This window comes from Bos indicus, chromosome 15 (assembly GCF_029378745.1).
Source record: "Bos indicus isolate NIAB-ARS_2022 breed Sahiwal x Tharparkar chromosome 15, NIAB-ARS_B.indTharparkar_mat_pri_1.0, whole genome shotgun sequence".
Taxonomy (NCBI): Eukaryota; Metazoa; Chordata; class Mammalia; order Artiodactyla; family Bovidae; genus Bos; species Bos indicus.
Genome location: NC_091774.1, coordinates 22,211,462 through 22,235,820, shown reverse-complemented (window position 1 = coordinate 22,235,820; position 24,359 = coordinate 22,211,462). Strand labels below are relative to the sequence as shown.

Genomic DNA, 24,359 nt, shown 5'->3' with positions numbered 1-24,359 from the left:
TACTAAAGGAGCAGAGTACATTGCCTCCTCCCTTGTCCTTGTGTTCGACCAACAGAATGAGCTTAGACTGGAAAAGGCCTCACATAGTTTTGTTTGTTCTCTTGCTTCTCTGCCACCCTTTGAGAGCTCAGATATCCCACTTGTCCAGGTAGAACCCAAAGAAGACACCTGGGGCAGAGCGGCCTCTGTCAATCAACAGACATATAGTGAGAAGCAGAGCTGCCCTGCAGCCAGAAGCTGAGCTATCTGGCCAGACTTAGTCAAATCCTCAGCTGACCTCCAGATATATAAGCAATAATAAATGTTTCAGATCACTTTGTTATGCAATGCTGTTGCAGCAATACCTGACCATTACACCCGGTAATACAGAGCGATGCTGCTGGTTGCTGAAAAAGCTCATAAAATGGAATTTTTCTTGGTAAAATTGTCTTGGTCCAGGCTCCAATCCTTAGTTTGACAAGCTCAAGCCCAATCTAAGAGAATAATATATTCACCCATTGAGAAACAGTCTTCTGAGCACATACTCACCCTCTGGGGGGAAAAGATTTCTCAGTGAGTGTGGCATCAGAACAAAGGGAATCAGCTATACGATTTGAAATTTAGGCTTTGATATCCAGCTATGTCCATCTTCGCGATAAGAGAGCTGTCCGGCAGACAAACACATCATCCTGACAGGGTCATTTTTAATCTTGATAATGCTGAGATGAGATTGCCAACTTGTAACTTTCTAAATTTCCCTTCTCTAGGTCTGATTACCTTTCTTTTTGTTCAAAACGTTTTTCTCCAAACAGTGTCACAGCAGAAATGCTAATATCCATTCTCCACTTCTTTTAGTGATAGAGTCCTTGAACTCCAACTAGGCAGGTATCCCCTCATCCACCCCCATTAAAGACTGTTTCCCAGCCTCCCTTGCAGTCTGGTGTGCCCTTAATGATTAAGTTCTGACCAGTGGGTCACCCGCTCTGCTGCTGGCCCTGTGGATGGAAGCTGCACTGTGCGAAGTTTATGTTCAGGAGTTGCAGGTGGAGGCTAGCAGGAAAGTGCATGGTGCTTCTAAATAGAGCTGTGAGCTCTGGAGTCTCATGTACAATCCTGAGTAGGCCTGCCAGTTGGGCAATGCAGAAGGGACAAAGTCTTAACCTTCTCTTTTCCAGTGTATCCCACCTTTGTAAGTGAGGTAGGTTAGCACTGGGATTATGGACATGTGTATAAGACATGGGGATGTTGAGCCAGCTATTCACAAAACTGGAAGTAATTCACTTCTGACTTCAGACATGTCCCAGAAGCTGAATAAACCAAGTTTTGGATAATGGATTTTTTTTTTTAATAGCAAGAAGAACTTTAAAGTTTTCAGGACTGATCTTTCATCTCTATTTCCTTATTGTTTTTACTTTTGTGGAGTATGTAGTCCTTTTGTGCTGTCGCTCAGTCGTGTCTGACTCTTTGCAACCTCATGGACTGTAGCCCGCCAGGCTCCTCTGCCCATGGGATTTCCCAGGCAAGAATACTGGAGCAGGTTGCCATTTCCTCCTCCAGGAGATCTTCCTGACCCAGAGGTAGAACCCACGTCTGCTGCATTGGCAGGTGGATTCTTTACCACTAGCACCACCTGGGAAGCCCTTGTTTTTATGGTGGTCTACAAGTTGAGGCATATAAAGTCCTTGTTTCTTGTTTATCTGATATTCATAATATAGATCAAATATAGCAGTTCTGGAAATACCCTTCAAATGAAAGCAAGTTAAGTTGGAGCTTGAGAATATATAAAATGAGACAGATGATAACTGTGTGGTATCAAATGCAGTGGTTTTCAGTAAGTAAAACAGACACAAGTACTCAATAGCTGGTACTCCTAGAAGCGCTGTATATTTAACTTTTATTTCTTGGTCTAATTTAATTGATTCCGGTGATTCTGATGTAAGAGCTGGTTGTTTCAAAAGTGAAGGTCTAAGTGAGCCATCCTCTCCCAGGTGTCAATCAAATTAGTCCAAGGCTTTGACTTCTTCCTGGTCTTCTTTGTCTGACTCTGAAATCACTTTCCTGTTGGCAGTAACACGGATCAGTTCAGAACTCTGTACAGAACTCTCTAGTTATGAACACAATGTGGCATGAAAACAACTTTTGAGAGTTTCTCCAATAAACATTTACTGTGTTGGATTCTAACTATGGGTTAGATTTTGCAACCGAGTATAAATTTCTTTGTGGGAGGAACAGTCATTCCACTGTGAAGTGACTTGAAAGGTTTGGGAGTGGACCTCCTAAAGTTAGATATACTGTGCTCACCTAAGAGTCAAACTGCTGAGATTTCATCACTGGTGACTGATCTCTTTGGATTACCCAGTATTCCTTCTATTCAGCCCTCTTTTAAAGTGAAAATATTCCTGGGTGGATAAAAAACATAATGCCACTAAAACCTTACTGTGTACACACTTTTTTAGTTCTTTCTTTCTGACGGAATGGGACCTGGAGTATTCTAAGATCTGGTGAAGGAGTGATGGTAAAGGCAGATCTGCTTATGTAGGGAAGTTTTGGGTAGACAAGAAAGGATGGAGGGAGAGGAAAGGGGGTAAAATTAAAATAAAATTAAACTTTAAAATAAATTACAATAAAATCTTAAGATATTTCACAAATTTAAAATTGTTCACAAACTAATGTACAGTATAGAAATAATACTTTCTGAATTAGCTAATGCTGAACAACATGACATTTTTTTTGGCTAAAACTTTTTGTTACATGGAATCCCCTGGTGGTCCAGTGGTTACGACTTGGCATTTTTCACTGCCTGGGTCCGGGTTCAATCCCTGGTTGGGGAATTAACATCCCGAGAGCCACGTGGTGTGGCCAAATTTTTTTTTAGTTTTTTACAAATATTTTCTGAATTCCTACAGGGAGGCAGTGTGTTAGGCATTTTGTGCTAGACCCAATTTCTTTTGGAGCATACAATACAGTCACAGACAAGTAAAAAATAGGTGAAAAGTTAAATAACAACATAGTAGAGAAGAGTTGAATAATTATAAAATAGGGGCACAAAGTAGTGCATGACTAATTGCCAAAAGAACGGTGCAGACACAGATTCTTCTGTGTAAGAAGCTCAGAGGAAGAAAATGTCGCAGTGAAACAGAATGAAATTCAAGGCTTTAGAACAGAGGAGAGAGGCCAAGCAGGTATACAGAAGGAATTAGGTTAGCACTTATATCATTAAGGGAATTATCTGTCCAAGTTGTGGAATAATGTTTTACTCTTAGGTGAATCCACATGGGTAGTAACAGGACTGTTCTGATCATCCCTATAAAAATATGCACAGAAATCTAAGGTACCCGGGGCTTGCCTGGTGGCTCAGACAGTAAAGAATCTGCCTGCAACGCAGGAGACCTGAGTTCTATCCCTGGGTTGGGAAGGTCCTCTGGAGAAGGGAATGGTTACCCACTCCAGTATTCTTGCCTGGAGTATCCCATGGACAGAGGACCCTGGTAGGCTGCTGTCCATAGGATTGCAGAGTAGACACAACTGAAGAGACTTAGCATGCATGCATGCATGCATTGGAGAAGGAAATGGCAACCCAATCCAGTATTCTTGCCTGGAGAATCCCATGGACAGAGGAGCCTGGCGGGCTATAGTCCATGGGGTGGCAAAGAGTCAGACACGACTGAGCAACTAACACTTTTACTTTCTCTGCGGTACCCAGACAGATCTGCTGATACAATTCAAGTAGCAATCTTTATTATTTGAATCAGGTAAATGAAATTTTCACTGAACTAACTTTGCTCCACCCTTATAAATTAAATCAAATCATCTGACTGAAAAGCAAGAAATTAAGTTGCTAAACATTGTGTAGACAATATTAGGTTATTAAGTGACTTTTCCAATTTTTTTTTTTCAGAACTTTAAAAAAATCAGGGTAGACATATTCATGTTTTCTTTAATAACATCTGATAACATTAATGGAAGTTGACCTCAGTACCAATAAGATCAGAATAAAAATTCTATTACTTCTTGTTAATCCATGAATGTAGTATGCAAATAAACATCTGTCAAGTTAATGTTGAGTTAGACACATTGGGTTTCAGTCATAATACAAAGATGGAGACATTTTTTATTAGGGATTCTTTAGTCATTAACAGGTGATAGCCAGTTTCCTTTAAACTCTTCTGGACCCTGTGCCTGGTGCTGCTGTAGCAGTATTCTGGGAATAAGGCGATTAACCCTGAACTGTGAGGCTAGCCCTTGCTACATGGACTAAGATTTAGCAATTTTAGGTATGCCTTTGGTTGTATCAGAGTTGAAAATCTAGGAGACATGGTGTTTTGCCAAAAATGAGAGGGCTCAGCGTCGGTGGGAGAGAGGGGAGCTGAGAGGGTGTGAGGGCAGGTGGATACAGTTCCCTGGGGTGAGAAGGGAGGGCAATGGAATGTGTACAGAGGCTCAAGGCTGATCTATTCCCCTGTTTGCATCTACTTATGCTTTTGTATTACACAGATAAGCGAACACACACTTCTATGTAGATGAGAAGAAGAAAGTTTTCTCAAAGCAAGAAATCTCTAAAACGGTGAGCGGGTTTTTATAAAGATTTGAAGTTAGGGAGAAAACTGAGTAAGGAAAAAAGAAGCACTTCTTCCTGGGAAACCAGAAAGGTGATGGAATTTCAGTTGAGCTATTTCAAATCTTAAAAGATGATGCTGTTAAAATGCTGCACTCATTATGCCAGCAAATTTGGAAAACTCAGCAGTGGCCACAGGACTGGAAAAGGTCAGTTTGCATTCCAATCCTAAGGAAGAGCAATGCCAAAGAATGTTCAAATTACTATTCAATTGCACTCATTTCACATGCCAGCAAGATTTTGCTCAAAATCCTTCAAGCTAGGCTTTAGCAGTTCATGAACCAGGAACTTCCAGATGTACAAGTTGGATTTAGAAAAGGCAGAGGAACCAGAGATCAAATTACTAACAAATGCTGGATCATAGAAAAAGCAAGGGAATTAAAAAAAAATCTACTTCTGGTTCATTGGCAATGCTAAAGCCTTTGACTGTGAGGATGACAACAAACTGGAAAATTCTTAAAGAGATGGGAATACCAGACTACCTTACCTGCCTCCTGAGCAATCTGTATACAGGACAAGAAGCAACAGTTAGAACCAGACATGGAACAATGGACTGGTTCAAGACTGGACAGGAGTGCATCAAGGCTGTATATTGTAACCCTGCTTATTTAATTTCTAAGCAGAGTACACCATGCAAAATGCCGGGTTAGATGAATTGCAAGCTGAAATCAGTATTGCTGGGAGAAATATCAACAACCTCAGATATGCAGATGATACCACTTTAATGGCAGAAAGTGAAGAGGAACTAAAGAGCCTTTTGACAAAGGTGAAAGAGGAGAGTGAAAAAGCTGGCTTAAAACCCAACATTCAAAAAACTAAGGTCATGGCATCCAGTCCTATCACTTCATGGCAAATAGATGGGGAAAATGTGGAAACAGTGTCAGATTTCATTTTCTTGGGCTCCAAAATCAATGTGGACAGGGACTGCAGCCACGAAATTAAAAGACGCTTGCTCCTTGGAAGAAAAGCTATGTCAAACCTAGACAGTGTTTAAAAGAGCAGAGACATTACTTTGCCAACAAAGATCCATATAGTCATAGCTATGGTTATCCAGCAGTCACATATGGATGTGAGAGTTGGACCATAAAGATGACTGAGCGCTGAAGAACTGATGCTTTCCAGCTGTGGTGTTGGAGGAGGCTCTTGACAGTCCCTTGAACAGCAAGGAGATCAAACGAGTCAATCCTAAAAGAAACCAACCCTGAATATTTATTAGAAAGACTGATGCTGAAACTGAAGCTCCAATACTTTGGCTACCTGATGCAAAGAACTGACTTACTGGAAAAGACCCTGATGCTGGGAAAAATTGAGGGAGAGGGGAGAAGGGGCCGACAGACGATGTGATAGTTGGATGGTATCACTGACTCAATGCACAGAAGTTTGAGCAAACTCAGGGAAGCAGTGATCGACAGAGAAGCCTGGTGTGCTCCAATTCACAGGGTCATAAAGAGTCGGACACAACTTAGCTACTGAACAGAAAGGTCAGACTATTTTTGACAGAGGTAAACTTACTTTGCTTTGTGTACTTTGCCTTTTGGTTTATGCGGAAGGGAAATCAGTTCTTTCTAAAACAAAACAAACATCAAAAAGGAAAATTTTTACTTCTTGCAATGACTGAAATTTACTTACTTAAGAAAAATCTGAAGTAAAATTATCACAGAGTTTATAATCACTATCTTCCTAAACCTAGAGACTATGGTGTTAGAAATGGTCCAGATTAAGGCATTTGGGGTTCATTCAGGAGAGTGTGTTTGTACATCCATAAGACTATGGGATGCTATTGCTTTTATTGTTTATACTGTTTATTTAGCATTTGTTTTTGTATGATCTAAGCAGGATCAATCATTATAAAACAAATACAGTAAGTCTCCTACATGTGAACCTTCAAGTTGCAAACTTTCAAAGATACAAATGTGTGTTTGCATGTTCAATCAGAAGGTGTGAGTGAAACTGCAGCTTGCCCTCCATCTCCTGTGGCTGACGATCCTTCAGCTCTACCATCTCCCACCTCCTCTCCCTCCTCCAGTCAGTAACTCCAGCCCCTGTAGGCTGTTGTACTATACTACTGTGCTTTTCAAGGTAACTGTACTGTAGGATTAAAAATGCTTAAGTTTTGTTTTTTTAATGTATTGTGTGAAAAGTCTTATAAACCCATTACAGTACTGTATTATATAGCTGATTGTGTTAACTGGGTACCTAGGCTAACTTTGTTGGACTGACAAACAAACTGGACTTACAAACGTGCTCTCAGAATGGAACTTGTCTGTATGTACTAGCAATGAAGTAGCCCATGTTAATATCTGACAGCTTCATAACAGGTGACAGTAAGCCCGGTGATAATAAGCCCAGTGACAACAGCACCATCTCCATGCCAGCAGAGTTGCGCACTCTGGAGATATCTTTGGTTTATCAAGGATTCTCAAATTATCTGATGTCTATGCCCTGCCCCACCTCCAGCATATAGAAGACTCTGGACCATGGGCATCAAGATTTACAGGATAAAGCTATAAAACCTCTCAGAATTTGCCACCCCCCAAAGATTTATCTTAATGCCTCACTATCAGTCTCACCAAGATCCTTTCTTCTCTTTGTTTTCTTAAGAGTTGGATAATTTCATCTCTCTTTTTAGCCTGTTAAGAAAAAGAAGTGGGTGAGTCTTTTGACTTGATAATAAAGCTTTGTGTAATGGGAGGAGGGATGGGTTTTTGTCCATTTTCCTTCTTGTGTTTTGGGGCAGAAATAAACAGTTGTTTTCCATGATAGATTTATACTTTTCATCTATACAATTCAGTTTTATTCCAGAGGTGCTGCTTTACAAAATAAATTTGATTTCGATCGTAAATGGAGGGAATTTTTCTTGCCCATATAACAATAGCTTTCATTGATTTTATTACATGAACCATGCTAAAAGCTTGATATATGTATTATATCATTATTTTCTTATAATAAGTTAGAAGTTTGACACCAATGTCATCTACTTTATATATGAGGAATGTGAAGAGTACTGAGGTTGAATAATTTACCTAAGCTTTAAAGTGGCAGGATTGGACTTGATACCCGCTCTACTTGACAACAAAACTCAAGGTATCAGTCATTACACTAAATTGCCATTAAAAGGTAGCAAGACACATCAGCCAGCTCAAACAGCATGCCAGCATGTGTTGCGATGGCATGAAGGCTTTCTTGAGCAGCTTGTATACAGAACAGAGCCTCACACCCCATTGCTCCTCTGTCTTAGATATTGAGACATGCATATGCTCAGGTAAGTTTTCTTAAAAGTAAAAAAAAAAAAAAAAAGTGCAGGCACAAAGATTTACCAAGATATAGACAGTATACAGAGCTTCCCTGGTGGCTTAGGTGGTAAAGAATCCACCTGCCATGCAGGAGACCCAGGTTTGATCCCTGGGTTGGGAATATGCCCTGGAGAAGGAAATGGCAACCCATTCTAGTATTCTTGCCTAGGAAATCCCAAGGACAGAAGAGCTTGATGGACTATAGTCCATAGGGTCATAGAGACTAGCACTTTCACTTCACTTTTTTCAGACTGTATTCAAAGAGACAAATATAGGTACACATTTTTTTCCCCATAGAATCCACATATGTTCACTGTTGGAGATGGCCAGGCAGAAAATTGCATCTGGAATACTTGAGAACAAGAGAAGAAACCTGAGAATCTGACAAATGAAACTCATAGCTTCAAATGGCCAAGTACAGTGAGAGAAGCTTAGATCAAAGCTAGAAGGAAAATAAAACTGAGAATGGACAGATTTGTCAGAGCCAGGTAAAAATTCTAGGTCATCCATTTAAAGGTGTTGCACTGCTTTCTTAGGACTCAGTAACAAAGTATCAAAAATCAGGTGGCTTAAAACAACAGATATTTATTGTCACACAGTTCTGAAGGCTAGAAGGCCAAAATCAAACTGTAGCAGGGCCATGCTCCCTCTGAAACCTATAGGGGAATCCTTCTTTGCCTCTTCCTAGCTTCTGATCATTTGCTGGAAATCTGTGGCATCCCTTGGCTTGCAGCTGTGTAACTCTAATCTCTGCTTTCATTGTCACATTGCTTTTTCTCCTTGATTCTATTTCCAAATAAGGTCACATTTCGATGGTACTGGGGATTAGGACTTCCACACATCTCTTGTTTCAGTAGGTCACACTTCAATCCGTTGCTAAGAATTGGTCACAAAGAACTGGACACATTTAGCAACTGAACAACACTTCAGTCTATAATAAGCACCTATGATATAATATTACTGTGCAATGGCACCCCACTCCAGTACTCTTGCCTGGAAAATTCCATGGACGGAGGAGCCTGGTAGGCTGCAGTCCATGAGGTCACTAAGAGTCGGACGCGACTGAGCAACTTCACTTTCACTTTTCAAGTTCATGCATTGGAGAAGGAAATGGCAACCCACTCCAGTGTTCTTGCCTTGAGAATCCCAGGGATGGGGGAGCCTAGTGGGCTGCCGTCTATGGGGTCGCACAGAGTCGGACACGACTGGAGTGACTTACAGTTACAGTTACAGTTACAGGGGCTGGGCCAAATAAAATACCATTCCTGCCTGCCAGGTGGTGGCAGACTTGTAGAGAACAGGACTACAGTGAGGTTAGAACAGGATGCAAATAGAGAACTGAAGAGGGACCCTTAATTCAGACAAGGGTGTGTATCTATGGCTGAGACTCAGAGGAGGTGATGTCCAAGATTAGACATGAAAGCATAGTCACCAGATAATAACAGACAAGATGGGGAAGAAAGCATCTAGGCAGAGGAGCTGCTGCTGCTGCTGCTAAGTTGCTTCAGTTGTGTCCGACTGTGCGACCCCAGAGACGGCAGCCCACCAGGCTCCACCGTCCCTGGGACTCTCCAGGCAAGAACACTGGAGTGGGTTGCCATTTCCTTCTCCAATGCACGAAAGTGAAAAGTGAAAGGGAAGTCGCTCAGTTGTGTCCGACTCTTCGAGACCCCATGGACTGCAGCCCACCAGGCTCCTCCGTCCATGGGATTTTCCAGGCAAGAGTACTGGAGTGGGGTGCCATTGCCTTCTCTGACAGAGGAGACAGGTGTGCAAAGCCCTAGAAGCTGTGTATTGCTAAGTAATTCCTCAAGGTGGTTCTTCAGTCCAGATACAAGAGAAGCTGCAAAATTTAGGCAGACTGCACCCAGATGTGGAAGGGAGGAGGGGTGCTGGGCCTGAGTAATCAGCGGGGCACATTGCTGCTTTGGCTCTGCTTCATTCCATTCAAGTCGTATTAATCTTGCTTTCTAAGAACCTACAAAGTTTTAGTTTTATTTATTTTGGGGCAAGATTTCTATTTTTCACTTGAATTTAAGGCATCATATATCACAGGTATTGAAAGAAGAAAAGGCATCATATATGACAGATAATAAAAGAAAAAAATTCAGAGTCCTTCAAAAACTAAGCTAATTTTTTCAGCTATACATATATATGTATCTATTCTTTTTCATATTCTTTTCCCATTTAGGTTACTATAGAATATTGAGCACTGTGCTATTATCTATTATCCCTGTGCTATTATCTATTCCCTTGCTTGCACACTTAACATGCTTAGTCGCTCAGTTGTGTCCCACTCTTTGAGACCCTATGGACTGCAGCCCACCAGGCTCCTCTGTCCGTGGGATTTCCCAGGCAAGAATACTGGAGTGGGGTGCCATTTCCTCCAGGGGATCATCCCCATTCAGGGATTGAACCCTCATCTCCCTCGTCCTTTACCACTGCGCCACCTGGGAAGCCCTTGCTAGTTATCTATTTTAAGTGTGCATATGTCATTCCCAAACACCTTTCCCCTTTGGTAACCATAAGTTTTATTTTCTAAGCCTGTGAGTCTGTTTCTGACAAACTAAGATAATTTAAAAGTGTCTGTCAATTTGCTAAGGATTGAATAAAATAGCATTTATAGAAAAAGACCTGGGATACTTTCAATGTAGGTATTAGGTGGCACTAGTGATAAAGAATCCACTGGCCAATGCAGGGGAGGTGAGAGATGTGGGTTCGATCCCTGGGTCAGGAAGATCCCCTGGAGTAGGAAATGATACACCACTCCAGTATTCTTGCCTGGAAAATTCCATGGACAGAGGAGCCTGGCAGGCTACATTCCAGGGGGCTGAAAAGAGTCAGACATGACTGAATGACTGAGCACATTCAATATTAACTTTCTTTTCTAACTTTTCCATTACACATGTAATCAGTGGGAATTAAATGCTCCCATACTGTGATTACATAGCACTTTATAATTTTATTACAGTATTGATCTTACTTTGCCTGCTTTATCTCATAGCTGCTACCATGTCTCTTTCAAAGTCTTACTCATCCTTTTATCCTTCCTTCAAGCTTAGCAGTGCCTTGTCAATGATACTCAATGAATTTCTGCTGAATTGATTGAGTCATGAAATATGAATGAATGAAACCATTACATTGTCTAATACACAATTACTAGTCTAAGCAAAAAAAAAGTCTTAGAGATTGAAATTAAACAGTAGGAAGTTTAGTTCTTAAAATCCCCTATAAACAAAACTAATATGATTATTTTCTGTGTAATAGAAAATATTGGTTAGTCACAGGCAAGATATTAATATATTGTCATAATGCTTCTAGTATAAACGGTCAAATATTTAGTTATAAGATTCTAAATAATAGTAAGGTAAAATTCATTCATTTAAATTTTGATTTCATGTCCTTTTTAATTATAATAGATTTTAATATCTAATCAGTTTTATAATATAATATGCACCAGAAACAAAGTTTTCAAATATGATTTGATTTTTGCTTCCTGGATACGTTTCCTGGGAATAAATAACAAAACTATTGTAGGCAACTGTGTCATCAGAACAAAAACATTTCCAACTACTCTAAGAACTCTCAGCCAGGATAATTAAATAAATTCAGTGGTAAGAGAAAATTCTTACAGTTTACCGTATTAGTTGGAATAAATAATTTACTTGTTAATTTCATAACAAAAGAATTCTCATTTCTAACCACAGTGCTTTTGTTGTGCTCATAAATGGAATTTTATAAGGCTTTTAAATCATTTAATTTATTAATTCTTAAAATGATAGCATGAGGGGGTCAGAATTTATATTTACAATCTTTTTTCTTTTTTTCAGGTTTGTTGCAATATAACTGACATACAACACTGTATAAGTTCAAGGTGTACAGCAGAATTACTTGACATATATATTGTGATATGATTACCACATAAGTTTAGTTACTATCCATCACTTATATAATTACAAATTTTTTCCTTTTGATGAAAGCTTTTAGATTGACTCACTTAGCAACTTTCAAATACATCAATACAGTATTTTTTTTAACTATAGCCATAATGTTGTATATTACATCCCCAGGACTTTATATCTTATATTCATAATATTTTAATACTGGATGTTTTCTTATAATCTAAAGTTTAGTTATATTACTTATATTTATATACTACTCCTGAGAAAATAAAGTACAGAATAAAAAGTAAATTTTAGGAAATTAGGATTTGACAATATATAAATTTAATATCTCATAGAAGGTTAATGAATTTTAGTGTCACTTCAAGAATTAAGTTGCTGAGTTCCTATTTTTGGCTTTTCAGAGCCAAACAGTTTGGGTGGCAACATATATTAGTTGCCAAACACATTTGGGTGTGAATCCCAATTCTGTGTGATTTTAATATCTTAACTAATCATCCTTCTAACTATAATCACTATCCCATTTGGTTAGAGGTTTGTGACTTTGGGTAAATCAAAGAACCATTTCTCTGGGTATTGATTTCTTATCTGTAAGGAAAGGTGTGATAACTGGAGATAATCAAACATTGCTTAACAATGCATGGCATATAGTGGATATTTATTAAATGGCAGCTATTATTAGTATGGAAAAACATTTTTCAATGCTTTTAAAATGTGAAAAGTGGGAAAAAGAGGGGAAGGAGGTGTACCGCCTTCTGTGTACAGGCATGAAAGATTCCTGATGATTGAACCTCAGGTGAGTTAGTGAATAGTGCTGGAAGGAAGAAGGGAGAAACAAGAAGGGACATCTAAGGTATTACTTGTCTTTTATGCAGTAGAAATCCCACTGTTACAAAGTCTCCAGTATATTATAAACTTGCTTCTTAGTTAAATTTCAGTTATAAAGAAGATCTTAATAAGCACTAAACTCTAAAAGAAAAATCCTTTCTTCTCAAGAACTTGTTCTCATATGAAGAATGCATTTCTTCCTTTTACTATGCTTAAACATTTTGACTGAAACATTCATCAAAGATAGCATATGGCAGTGCTTATCTCACTGATTACCTATCTACATTACCAAAAGAAATTTTCTCTAGACTATCATTGTGTAAGAGTCTAATTACTGAATTTAATCTTAAGAATATCTTAGGAGAGTACTGAACTGGTTCCAATTCAATATGCTCTTTGCTTAGTTACCTGGCAACCATCCCAATGCTTAGAGAATCCAGAAACTCTTGAAATCAGTGTGGGGTAGTACTTAAGCACTTTGGCTACATCGTCATATGGGTCCAGGTTCAAACTGTCTTTACTATATTTTAACTGTGTGACCTTGAAAAAGTCACTTACAGGTTTCTGCTTCAGTTTCCTCATCTGCAATAAGGGTAATTATAATGCTTCTCAGACAGAGCTTTTCTGATGATTAAATAAGAATGTGAGTAAAGAACTTAGTGTGTATATGTTATGTAGTTAGTTCTCAAAAATATTACTATTCTCTGGTGAAAGGAGCAGATAGTCGGAAAAGGAAAAAACATGAAGAAAATAGGCTTAGGAAGCACTGGGGGAAATATATTCACTCAAATACAGATTTAAAAAAACACTTATTCTTTCCATTGACTATCAATGCAATATGACACAAACATCAAAGTATGTGAAAAAAAAGACATAGAGGAAAATTATATTTATATAAATCCATTGCTGACTCTAAAATCTTAACATAAGTTTAAAACTTTAAAACATGTAAAAATTTTAGAAGAACCCTAAGGGAGCTCCAAAATAAACAATCTAAGGATTTAAAAATAATACATCAAAGGGAGAAAGGCAACTAGGGAAGCAGCTTAATGATCATGATACAAAAAACACACTCACTGATGAAAAGAGGATATCAGTTCACCCGATTAAAAATAAATGGAGACACGGAGGCTGGAATGAGCATAAAGTTTCTTAATAACCCTGGCCTGACAGGGTCAAGATGTGTGTTTTGGGGAATAGAGGTACATAGGTGGGATAGTTGAATGGCGTCACGCTGAGGACCTTGACATAAAGATAGCTCTGTTTAAATTTACTTAGCAGAAGACAGGAACTATGTTTCTGACCTCAATATTACTAAGTTAGAAATAAAAAACAGATAAGACTTCATAGATTTGGAAATTAAAAGGCATACTTTTAAATAATTCATGAGACAAATTATAAATCGAAATAAAAATTTAAAAATACTTAAAATGGAGTAATAATGAAAACCCTATATAGCTTGTGAGTTGTAGCTAAAATAGTACTTTGAGGAATATTTACAACTGTAAATACTAGTATTAGAAAAGAGATAAGGTAGAAAATTAAGAAACAAAGTGAGAAGGGAAGGAAGTTAGAATGAAAATAAGAACTAATTCAAAACTGAAGGGAGAAATAATTAAAATCAAGAACTGATAACATAGGAAACAAAAATACTTTACAGAGGATAATAAAACCAAATGTTGTTTTTAGAAAAGACTATTAAAACAGATAATCCTTTGGTATAATTACTGACAAAAAAAGATATGAATGATTAGAAATGAAAAGCAGTAATAACTAGAGCTACAGCAGAGATTACAAAGATGATTAAAACCACTGTGAATCCTTATATCAATAAATTTGAAAATGTAGATGAAATGCATGATTAAAAAAAAATTACCCAAATCATCCCACCCTCTCCCTCTCCCACAGAGTCTAAAAGACTGTTCTATATATCAGTGTCTCTTTTGCTGTCTCGTATACAGGGTTATTGTTACCATCTTTCTAAATTCCATATATATGCGTTAGTATACTGTATTGGTGTTTTTCTTTCTGGTGTACTTCACTCTGTATAATAGGCTCCAGTTTCATCCACCTCATTAGAACTGATTCAAATGTATTCTTTTTAATGGCTGAGTAATACTCCATTGTGTATATGTACCACAGCTTTCTTATCCATTCATCTGCTGATGGACATCTAGGTTGCTTCCATGTCCTGGCTATTATAAACAGTGCTGCGATAAACATTGGGGTACACATGTCTCTTTCAATTCTAGGATGATTTGGGAGAATGGCATTGAAACATGTATAATATCATATATGAAACGAGTCACCAGTCCAGGTTCGATGCACGATACTGGATGCTTGGGGCTGGTGCACTGGGACGACCCAGAGGGATGGTATGGGGAGGGAGGAGGAAGGAGGGTTCAGGATGGGGAACACATGTATACCTGTGGCAGATTCATTTTGATATATGGCAAAACCAATACAATATTGTAAAGTTAAATAAAATAAAATTAAAAAAAATTACCAAATTATTTCAAGGTAAAAAAGCCTTATTTACTCAAAAACAAAACAACCCAATTAAACCTATAGTACATATGCATATTAAGGTCATAGTTACCATTTCAAGTAATTATTTTAGTCAATATTTAGCTGATAATTTGGGTTTGCCTTGGATTGAGTTGGGTCTGCTTGCTGTACTGCCGACCATTTCTAATAGCCTTGGCTTTTTCTTCTACACTAGAGTCTCTTTCTAGGTTTCCAAGAACTGTTGCAAAGGGTGTATATAGTTGGAATATAGTAATATTCTTTTCTTACTTGGCTTTTGACAGGGTTCTGATTGAGAACCACTGATCCAGACCTTCAGAATTATCATTACATTTACCTCTTAATCTGTATTTGTAGAGAGAGGCATTAAGATAAATTTAATTATATTTTATTTATCTGTGATATTTAAATTAACTTTGCCCACACAGTTTGCTCCATATTGAAATTTCAAAATATATCTTTGGTGGTAATTTGTCCTTTTGCAGATTATAAATAAAGACAGGATTAAGAGAAATACATGAGGCTCTCTTGAACAGTATGAGCAGGTCAATCTTGACTGTGTCTTTTAATTAGGATGTGGATACCTGGGTGACCATGCCTTTCATAATCTACTCTTCATCTTCTGAGATTTACCACTTTGGTCAAACCATTTCACTTAATACTAAAGCTTATTTTGTACCTCCTAAAATTTTATTTTTTAATTACGGGTTTAAAAAAGAGGGGAAGCAGAAAAGATAAAAACAAACTTTCATTGGGCACCTACTGGATGTCAGGCTTTATGTAATTCATCTAAATCTTGAAGTAGATGGTATTACTATCTTTTAACAGAGAGAAGGAACTCAATCAACATAAAAATTAACAACTTTTCTCAGGGTCACTTAACTAATTAATTCAGTTCAGTTCAGTTCAGTTCAGTTGCTCAGTCGTCTCCGGCTCTTTACAACCCCATGAATCACAGCACGCCAGGCCTCCCTGTCCATCACCAACTCCCGGAGTTCACTCAGACTCATGTCCATCAAGTCGGTGATGCCATCCAGCCATCTCATCCTCTGTTGTCCCCTTCTCCTCCTGCCCCCAATCCCTCCCAGCATCAGAGTCTTTTCCAATGAGTCAACTCTTCGCATGAGGTGGCCAAAGTACTGGAGTTTCAGCTTTAGCATCATTCCTTCCAAAGAAATCCCAGGGCTGATCTCCTTCAGAATGGACTGGTTGGATCTCCTTGCAGTCCAAGGGACTTTCAAGAGTCTTCTCCAACACCTCAGTTCAAATTAGGTAATTAATTAATTAGGTAACTAGTAACTGTCAGAGCAAAGGATTCAAACTCATTCTCAGTTGTTTGCCTCCAGGCTTCTTTTGCTGAAATATTAATACTTAAAACACACACTAGAGACTGTGGTACATTTACACACACACACACATGCAGTAACAGAAGGGTTTCTTTAATCAATCTTGATTATGAAAATGAAGAATTAATTAGGATTAACCATGGTGAAGGAGACAAATACAGTCTGCTCTCACAGAACAATTTACATTCTAGTGGAAAATGTGGGCTATGAGAATACACAGCAGGGGAGCTAATCCAGAGTGAGGTCTGCTTGATCAAAGGTGTCTTACTCCATACTGTTTGCTACATACAATCCCACCAATGGTGGGATTTTTCAAAAAACTAAACATTGAACTACCATATGACCCAGCAATCCCACTACTGGGCATATACTCTGAGAAAATCATAACTCAAAAGGACACATGTACCCCAATGTTCATTGCAGCACTGTTTACAATAACCAGGACATAGAAACAATCTAAATGTCCAATGACAGGTGAATGAATAAAGAAGATGTGGTACAAATATACAATGGAATATTACTCAGCCACTAAAAGGAGTGAAATAGGATCATTTGAAGAGATGTGGATGGATCTAGAGTCTGTCATACAGAGCAAAGTAAGTCAGAAAGAGAAAAATATTGTATGTTAGTGCATATATGTGGAGTTTAGAAAAATGGTACCGATGAACCTATTTTCAAGGCAGAAATAGAGATGCAGATACAGAGAATGGATATGTGGACACAGGAGGGGAAGGAAAGAGTGACTCGAACTGGGAGATTGGGATTGACATATAGACACTGTCATGTGTAAAATAGGTAGCTAGTGGGAAGCTGCTATACAGCACAGGGAGCTCAGCTCAGCGCTCTCTGATGACTTAGAGAGATGGGATGGGAGGGGTGGAAGGGAGGCTCAAGAGGGAGGGGATTTATGTATGAATATGGCTGATTCACTTCATTATACAGCAGAAGTTAATACAACATTGTAAAACAATTATATTCCAATAAAAAGCTAATTTACTTATTTTATAGGATCATGTAGCACTTTGCAAAAAGTGGTCCAAGGGAAAGAATAGTTGAACTGTACGGGTACTTATAAACTGATGAATTTTCTAACATTTTATTTAATGTACTTTAAATAGTTATGATAAGCCTTCCCAGCTGGCTCAGTGGTAAAGAATCCACCTGTCAAGCAGGAGACTCAGGTTTGATCCCAGGATCAGTAAGATCCCCTGGTGGAGAAAATGGCAACCCACTCCAGTATTCTTGCTAGGATAATCCCATGGACATGAGCCTGGTGGGCTATATCCATGGGGTCAAAAAGAGTGAGACATGACTGAGTGAGCATGCATGCAAATATTTATGATAGGACTTTTGATATAAGTTAAGTATACAAGGAGAATTACATTCCAGTTTTAGAATACTATCTAAGCAGAACCAAGGTTCTGTGGTTTTACAGAGATTAGAGAACATTATCAAAATTTTTTCTTGCAGCTCTAGAATTTAATTTTTATTTCTATGCCAAGAATTTCAAGTTAAATGCCCAAAGGGATCACTAGGGAATCTTAGTTCTTAGTCTACATGGTCTTAATCTTGAATAGGTTCCATTTCTATTCTGTTACAAAATGCAATTTAAGGAAGGTTAAAATTACTATTGGTTTAAGGTAAAACTAAAGTGAAAGTGGAGAGTGAAAAAGTGGGCTTAAAGCTCAACATTCAGAAAACGAAGATCATGGCATCTGGTCCCATCACTTCATGGGAAATAGATGGGGAAACAGTGGAAACAGTGGCAGACTTTATTTTGGGGGGCTCCAAAATCACTGCAGATGGTGACTGCAGCCATGAAATTAAAAGACGCTTACTCCTTGGAAGGAAAGTTATGACCAACCTAGATAGCATATTAAAAAGCAGAGACATTACTTTGCCAACAAAGGTTCATCTAGTCAAGGCTATGGTTTTTCCAGTAGTCATGTATGGATGTGAGAGTTGGACTGTGAAGAAGGCTGAACGCCGAAGAATTGATGCTTTTGAACTGTGGTGTTGGAGAAGACTCTTGAGAGTCCCTTGGACTGCAAGGAGTTCCAACCAGTCCACTCTGAAGGAGATCAGCCCTGGGATTTCTTTGGAAGGAATGATGCTAAAGCTGAAACTCCAGTACTTTGGCCACCTCATGGGAAGAGTTGACTCATTGGAAAAGACTCTAATGCTGGGAGGGATTGGGGGCAAGAGGAGAAGGGGATGACAGAGGATGAGATGGCTGGATGGCATCACTGACTCAATGGTCGTGAGTCTGGGTGAACTCTGGGAGTTGGTGATGGACAGGGAGGCCTGGCGTGCTGCAATTCATGGGGTCACAAAGAGTCGGACACGACTGAGCGACTGAACTGAACTGAACTGAACTGATGTGTCACACTTGGGCTTGATTCCAAAAGGCAGTATGTGCCTCTTAATTTTGATAACAAAATGCTTCAACTATTATTTTACTACCATCCCTTATGTCTATTAAGTGAAACCTGCTATGTAGATTCTCCAAATTTCATACAGTAAATTTACATCTACTATAATAAGATACAGAAATGTTGGACCTTAAATTGTCTACCATGCACTTTAAAAGATAGCCTGAATAATCAGTGAAAAGGCTTTCTCCAGCTTTAATCTGATATTTAGAAGGTAGACCTAAAGGCAGTCATCTATGGGAGTGGATGGAAGGTGCTAGACGATTATTAATTGGAGGGAGGAAGAATGCTGACTTGTAGGAAAAAAATGCATGTCTAAGCACCTTTTCATACCTCCTGGAAATTGCCTGATCCTGGCTCAATTCCCAGCTCTGGCATATATAATTTTCATTTGAAAAATAATGGCTTGCTAAAATGAGAAAAACATATCAGTCATTACATAAAAAGGAGTCAACACAATTTTTCTTAAATGTAGATTTTGGTAAAATATGAATTTATCTGTTTTAAAGAAGGAAAATGTGTATTTTCTTGGTTCTGTTACATATTTTTTCTTAATTTTGTTATATATATTTTAATGGAAAACCAATAGTAATTACCTGAAGAGCATAGCTCTTGTTTTAAGTGTCACACGAAACAAATGCAGGAAAAAATAAGCATAAATGATTTTTAAAACTGCTTTATTTATTTTTAAAAAATTTCCCCAGCTTATTTTATTTTTTATTTCTATTTTAAAAGATTTTTATTGGAGTATAGTTGATTTGTAATGTTAGTTTCACGTGTACAGCAAAGTGAAAAACTGCTTTAATATTGCTTTAAAAGGCACTTATTTTTTTTTAAAAAGCAATAAGTGAGACTTGAATCTTAATGTTGAGGAAACTATGATCATAAAATGAATATTACATTTTTAAATTCAATAAGTGAAAGTGGCTCAGTCCTGTCTGACTCCTTGCGACCCAATGGACTATACAGTCCATGGAATTCTCTAGGCCAGAATACTGGAGTGGGTAGCCTTTCCCTTCTCCAGGTGATCTTCCCAACCTAGGGATCAAACTTCACATTGCAGGAGGATTCTTTACCAGCTGAGCCATAAGGGAAGCCCAAGAATACTGGAGTGGGTAGCCTATCCCTCCTCCAGCAAATCCCTGATCCGGGAATTGAACCAGGGTCTCCTGCATTGCAGGCAGATTCTTTACCAATTGAGCTATCAGGGAAGCCCTTAAAATGCAGTAAAGTAAAGATATATTAACGACAACCTGACGTTCCTTGGTGGTCTAGTGGTAGGATTCAGTGCTCTCACCACTGCAGCCCAGGCTCGATTCCTGGTCAGGGAAACCTCTCTTCTACGGGCTTCCCTGGTTGCTCATCAGTAAAGAATCCGCCTGCCAATGCAGGAGGCTCTGGTTTGATCCCTGGGTTGGGAAGATCCCCTGGAGAAGGAAATGGCAACCCATTCCAATATTCTTGCCTGGGAAATCCCATGAACAGAGGAACCTGGCGGGCTACAGTTATTGGGGTTGCAAAGAGTAGAGCACGAATTAACAACTAAACAGCAACAACAATTTTAAAGATACTTCTATATGTGATTGAATTATATATTATTGCTGACTGGGTCCACAATAATCACCAAGACTCATCCTTAGCAAACAAATAACTACTGAATCTTCAAGGTTTTTATCATGTTGCTGGTTATACAGATACGATGAATGGATGAATGGGACTGACCTCATCATTCAGGTATGTCTGTCCTGTCCACTATGTTCTAACAAGGAGCAGGTGGGGGATTCCCCATCTAGATGATTCTATCTCATCTCTGGCCCATACTTCTGTAGCTCACATATTTACAGGCCTATTTGACACTCAGATAGACTTATCATTGCTTATCTCAAAGGCACCTCAAACTCCATGAGTCTAAACTGAATGGACTTTCGTAACTCAGTGAAGCTTTGAGCCATGCTGTGAAGGGCCACCCAAGACTGACAGGTCATGGTGGAGAGTTCTGACAAAATGTGGTCCACTAGAAGGGGGAATGGCAAACTGCTCCAGTACTTTTGCCTCCAGAACTCCATGAACAGTATGAAAAGGCAAAAAGATATGACACCAGAAGATGAGCCCCCAGGTCAGAAGGCGTCCCATGTGCTACTAGAGAAGAACAGAGGGCAATTAGTAACAGCTCCAGAAAGAATGAAGAGGATAAGTCCAAACGGGAAATGACACTCAGTTGTGGATGTGGCTGGTGGTGAAAGTAAAGCTCAGTGCTGTAAAGAACAATATTGCATAGGAACCTGGAATGTTAGGTCTGTGAAGCAAGGTAAACTGGATGTGGTCAAGGAGGAGATGGCAAGTGTGAACATCAACATTTTAGGAACCAGTGAACTAAAATGCAAATGAGAATGGGTGAATTTAATTCAGGTGACCATTATATCTACTACTGTGGGTAAGAATCCCTTAGAAGAAATAGAGTAGCTCTCATAGTCAACAGAAGAGTCTGAAATGCAGTACTTGGACGTAATCTCAAAAATGACAAAATGATTTTGGTTCTTTTCCAAGGCAAACCATTCAACATCACTGCAATCCAAGTCTATACCCCAATAACTGATGCTGAAGAAGCTGAATGATTTTATGAAGACCTAGAAGATCTTCTAGAACTAACACCAAAAAGGGACGTCCTTTTCATCATTGGGGATTGGAATGCAAAAGTAGGAAGTCAAGAGATACCTGGAGGAACAGGCAAGTTTGTCTTTGGAGTGCAAAATAAAGCAGAGCTAAGGCTACCAGAGTTTTGACAAGAAAACACATTTATAGCAAACATCCTCTTCCAACAATACAAGAGACAACTCTATACATGGACATCACCAGATGGTCAATACTGAATCAGATTGATTATATTCTTTGCAGCTGAAGATGGAGAAGCTCTGTACAGTCAGCAAAAACAAGACCAGGAGCTGACTGTGGCTCAGATCATGAGCTCTTTCTTGCAAAATTCAGGCTTAAATAGAAGAAAATAGGAAAAACCACTAGGCCACTAGATATGACCTAAATAAAATCCCTTTTGATTATACAGTGGAGGTGATGAATAGATTCAAGGGATTAGATCTGGTAGACAGTGTCTGAAGAACTATGGACAGAAGTTCATAACACTGTACAGGATGTGGTGACCAGAACCATCCTGAAGAAAGAGAAATGCAAGAAGGCAAAGTAGTTTCCTGAGGAGGCTTTACAATAGCTGAGAAAAAAAGAGAAGTGAAAGGCAGAGGAGAAAAGGAAAGATATACCCAACTGAGTACAGGGTTCCAGAGAATGGCAAGGAGAGATAAGAAGGCCTTCTTAAATAAACGATGCAAAGAAATAGAAGAAAACAATAGAGTGGGAAAGACTAACGATGTCTTCAAGAAAACTGGAGATATCAACGGAACATTTCATGTAAGGATGGGCACGATAAGGGATAGAAATGATGATAACCTAACAGAAACAAGAGATACGAAGAGGTGGCAAGGACACAGAGAAGAACTATACAAATACGGTCTTAATGACCTGGATAATGATGATGGTATGGTCATGGACCTAGAGCCAGACATTCTGGAGTATGAGGTTAAGTGGGCCTTAGGAAGCATTACTACAAACAAACCTAGTGGAAGTAACAAAATTCCAGTTGAACTGTTTCAAATCCTAAAAGATGATGCTGTTAGAGAGCTGTACTCAATATGCCACCAAATTTGGAAAACTCAGCTTGGCCACAGGACTGGAAAAGGTCAGTTTTCATTCCTATCCCAAAGAAGGGCGATGCCAAAGAAGGTTCCAACTACTATACAATTGCTGTCATTTCACATGCTAGCAAGGTTATGCTTAAAATCCTTCAAACTAAGTTTTGGTAGTAAGTGAACCAAGAACTTTCAGATGTATAAGCTAGTTTAGAAGTGCCAGAGTAACTAGAGATCAAATGCCCAACATTAGTTGATGCATAGAAAAAGCAAGAGAATTCCAGAAAAACACCTACTTCTGCTTCATTGTCCATGCTAAAGTCTTTGACTATGTGGATCACAAGCTGTGGAAAATTCTTTTTTTTTTTTTTAATTTTATTTTATTTTTTAACTTTACTTAAAGTGATGGGAATACCAAGCCACCTTATCTGTCTCTTGAGAAATGTGTATGCAGGTCAAGAAGTAATAGTCAGAATCAGGCATGGAACAATGGACTGGTTAAAAATTAGGAAAGGAGTACATCAAGGCTGCATATTGTTACCCTGCTTATTTAACTTCTATGCAGAGTACATCATGAGAAATGCTGGGCTGGATGAATCACAAGCTGGAATCCAGATTGCCAGGGGAAATATTAACAACCTCAGATATGCAGATGATACCACTGTAAGGGCAGAAAGTGAAGAGGAACTAAAGAACCTCTTGATGAGAGTGAAAGAGGAAAAGTGAAATCACTGGCTTAAAACTCAACATTTGAAAACTAAGATCATGGCATCTGGTCCTATCACTTCATGGTAAATAGAAGGGGGAAAAGTAGAAACAGTGATAGAATTTATTATCTTGGGCTCCAAAATCACTGTGGACAGTGACTACAGACATGAAATTAAAAGTCATTTGCTCCCTGGAAGGAAAGCTATGACAAATATAGATAACATATTAAAAGACAGAGACATCACTTTGCCAACTAAGGTCTGTATAGTCAAAGAAATGGTTTCTCCAGTAGTCATGAATAGATGCGTGATTTGGACCATAAAGAAGCTGAGTGCCAAAGAACTGATGCTTTCAAACTGTGGAGCTGGAGAAGACTCTTGAGAGTACCTTGGTCTGCAAGGAGATCAAACAGTCAATCCTACAGGAAATTAATCCTGAATATTCATTGGAAGGATTAATGCTAAAGCTGAAGCTCCAATACTTTGGCTACCTGATGTGAACCGCCAACTCATTGGAAAAGACCCTGTTGCTGAGAAAGATTGAAAGCAAAAGAAGAGGGTGGCAGAGGATGAGATGGTTACATAGCATCACTGACTCAAAGAACAAGAATTTGAGCAAACTCCTGGAGATAGTGAAGGACAGGGAAGCCTGGTGTGCTGCAGTCCATGGGGTCACAAAGAGTCAGATATGACTTAACGACTAAACCACAACCCTTTCCCCATCCCTGCAAAACCCCAACAACCTGATCTTTAATGTTCCTTGTTTCATTGAATGGCACCATCTATCATGTTCTGCAAGCCAGGATACCATGATACTATCTTTTATACCTTGCTATGCCTGACTGTCCATATTCAATATACAATTCAAGTCCTAATTATTTTTCTTCCTAAGTATATCTCTTAAATCAATCTACTTTTTCCTAATCCAAGCTATCATAACCTCCCAACTGAATGATTGCACTAGCCTTCACTCTGGTTTCCTTACTTCTGGCCACTTTCAACCTATTCTCCTGAATTTTTTCAAATAAATCTG

The 24,359-nt window shown here is 38.7% G+C and overlaps 1 protein-coding gene across 3 annotated transcripts in view; it reads right to left on the bottom strand.

Annotated features, from left to right (window-relative positions):
- Window positions 1–1,841: 1,841 nt before the first annotated feature.
- Window positions 1,842–24,359, bottom strand: part of HOATZ (HOATZ cilia and flagella associated protein) — a 39,275-nt gene continuing 16,757 nt past the window's right edge. For all 3 annotated transcript variants that reach the window (XM_019975772.2, XM_070803391.1, XM_019975773.2), the window contains 3 exons: window positions 7,165–7,224; window positions 6,107–6,159; window positions 1,842–2,037 (listed from right to left, as the gene is read on the bottom strand). In XM_019975772.2, coding sequence (XP_019831331.1) covers window positions 1,980–2,037; window positions 6,107–6,159; window positions 7,165–7,224 — 171 coding nt within the window. In that variant the 3' untranslated portion in view covers window positions 1,842–1,979. The remainder of the gene's footprint in view (window positions 2,038–6,106; window positions 6,160–7,164; window positions 7,225–24,359) is intronic.